We start from the raw sequence: 1,135 nt of genomic DNA, 5'->3' as shown, positions 1-1,135 counted from the left end.
TTCTTTACAGAACAATCGCTAGTTCAGCCAAAAGTAAAAGTGAGAAAAAAATGAAAATGAAGCAATGATGAGCAAAAAAACAGCACCAAATGAAAATGAACATAAAAAACGAAGAAAAAAAACACATTGGAGAATTCCCGTCTCATTCACCAAAATATTAATGAAAATAAATAATTTAGAAGAAAAAGTAGACATTGTATGTCAGGAGGAGAAAAAAAATGTTTCTCGACAAATTATGAAGAAAAAAAAAATATATACACATATTCATTATTGTAATTATAGAGAAGAATTAGTAGTGGTGATCAATTGTCATCGAAGATGTACATAGTAATAAAAAGAAAAACAAAAAACAGACGTGTAGATTAAAAACAAAAAAGAGAAAAAGATAAAGCAACAAAAAAAGCCGTATATAGAAGAGAAAGAGACCAGTGGTTGTGGACCTGAAAAAGAAATAAAGTATAAAAATAACTTCATGAGAACATAACGGTGTATTCTCATTTTAATACCGGTAAGATAATAATAATAATAATAATAATAATAGTGATAATTAACCACTGGAGTAAAGAAATTGAGATTCAAAAAAAAATTTTTTGTTTTCAAATGAATATAGTGACAGGAATATAAAGAAAAAAAAATAAATATATATATAATACATGCGCATACCAGTAAGAATAATTAAAACAAAGAATGAAGAAGCATGCAAAGAAGAAATTAAAACAAAACAGAAGAGAAGAATAGTAGAATGAATGTTTTTGTTGGTTAAAATGAATAAATATTTTTGCTAAGACGATAGTAGTAGTAGTAGTAGTAGTAGTAGTAGTGGTGGTGGTGGTGGTGGTTGTAATTGTTGTTGTTGTTGAACATGCAAAATTGTTTTCCATCCTTCCTTTGTCCACGCTCCCAATAATCAAAATCCGTACAAATACTGTAGTCGTTCCAACATGGGCGAAGGGAATTTGCCCACGCAATCCTGCCAGGCCGCCTCGCCCATCTGCTGTCTGAACGCGTACAGTATGCTGCAGACGAGCGCTTTCAGTTCGGTTTTGGGCGACGACCACGACGCGAACGCGTCGCACAAATAGGCAAAGTGGGGAACGACCGCGTCGGGATTGACAATCACCATACGACAAAGGCC

The 1,135-nt window shown here is 33.2% G+C and overlaps 1 protein-coding gene across 1 annotated transcript; it reads left to right on the top strand.

Annotated features, from left to right (window-relative positions):
• Positions 1-653: 653 nt before the first annotated feature.
• Tsp_15553 (conserved hypothetical protein) lies at positions 654-1,002 on the top strand. Its single transcript, XM_003367452.1, has 2 exons — positions 654-737; positions 787-1,002. Exons 1-2 carry the CDS (start codon positions 654-656, stop codon positions 1,000-1,002), a joined length of 300 nt encoding a protein of 99 aa, XP_003367500.1.
• Positions 1,003-1,135: the final 133 nt, after the last annotated feature.

This window comes from Trichinella spiralis (assembly GCF_000181795.1).
Source record: "Trichinella spiralis strain ISS 195 chromosome Unknown Scfld4257, whole genome shotgun sequence".
Classification (NCBI taxonomy): Eukaryota; Metazoa; Nematoda; class Enoplea; order Trichinellida; family Trichinellidae; genus Trichinella; species Trichinella spiralis.
Note: the sequence above shows the minus strand (reverse complement) of the source record. Positions and strands in the feature narration are given on the sequence as shown.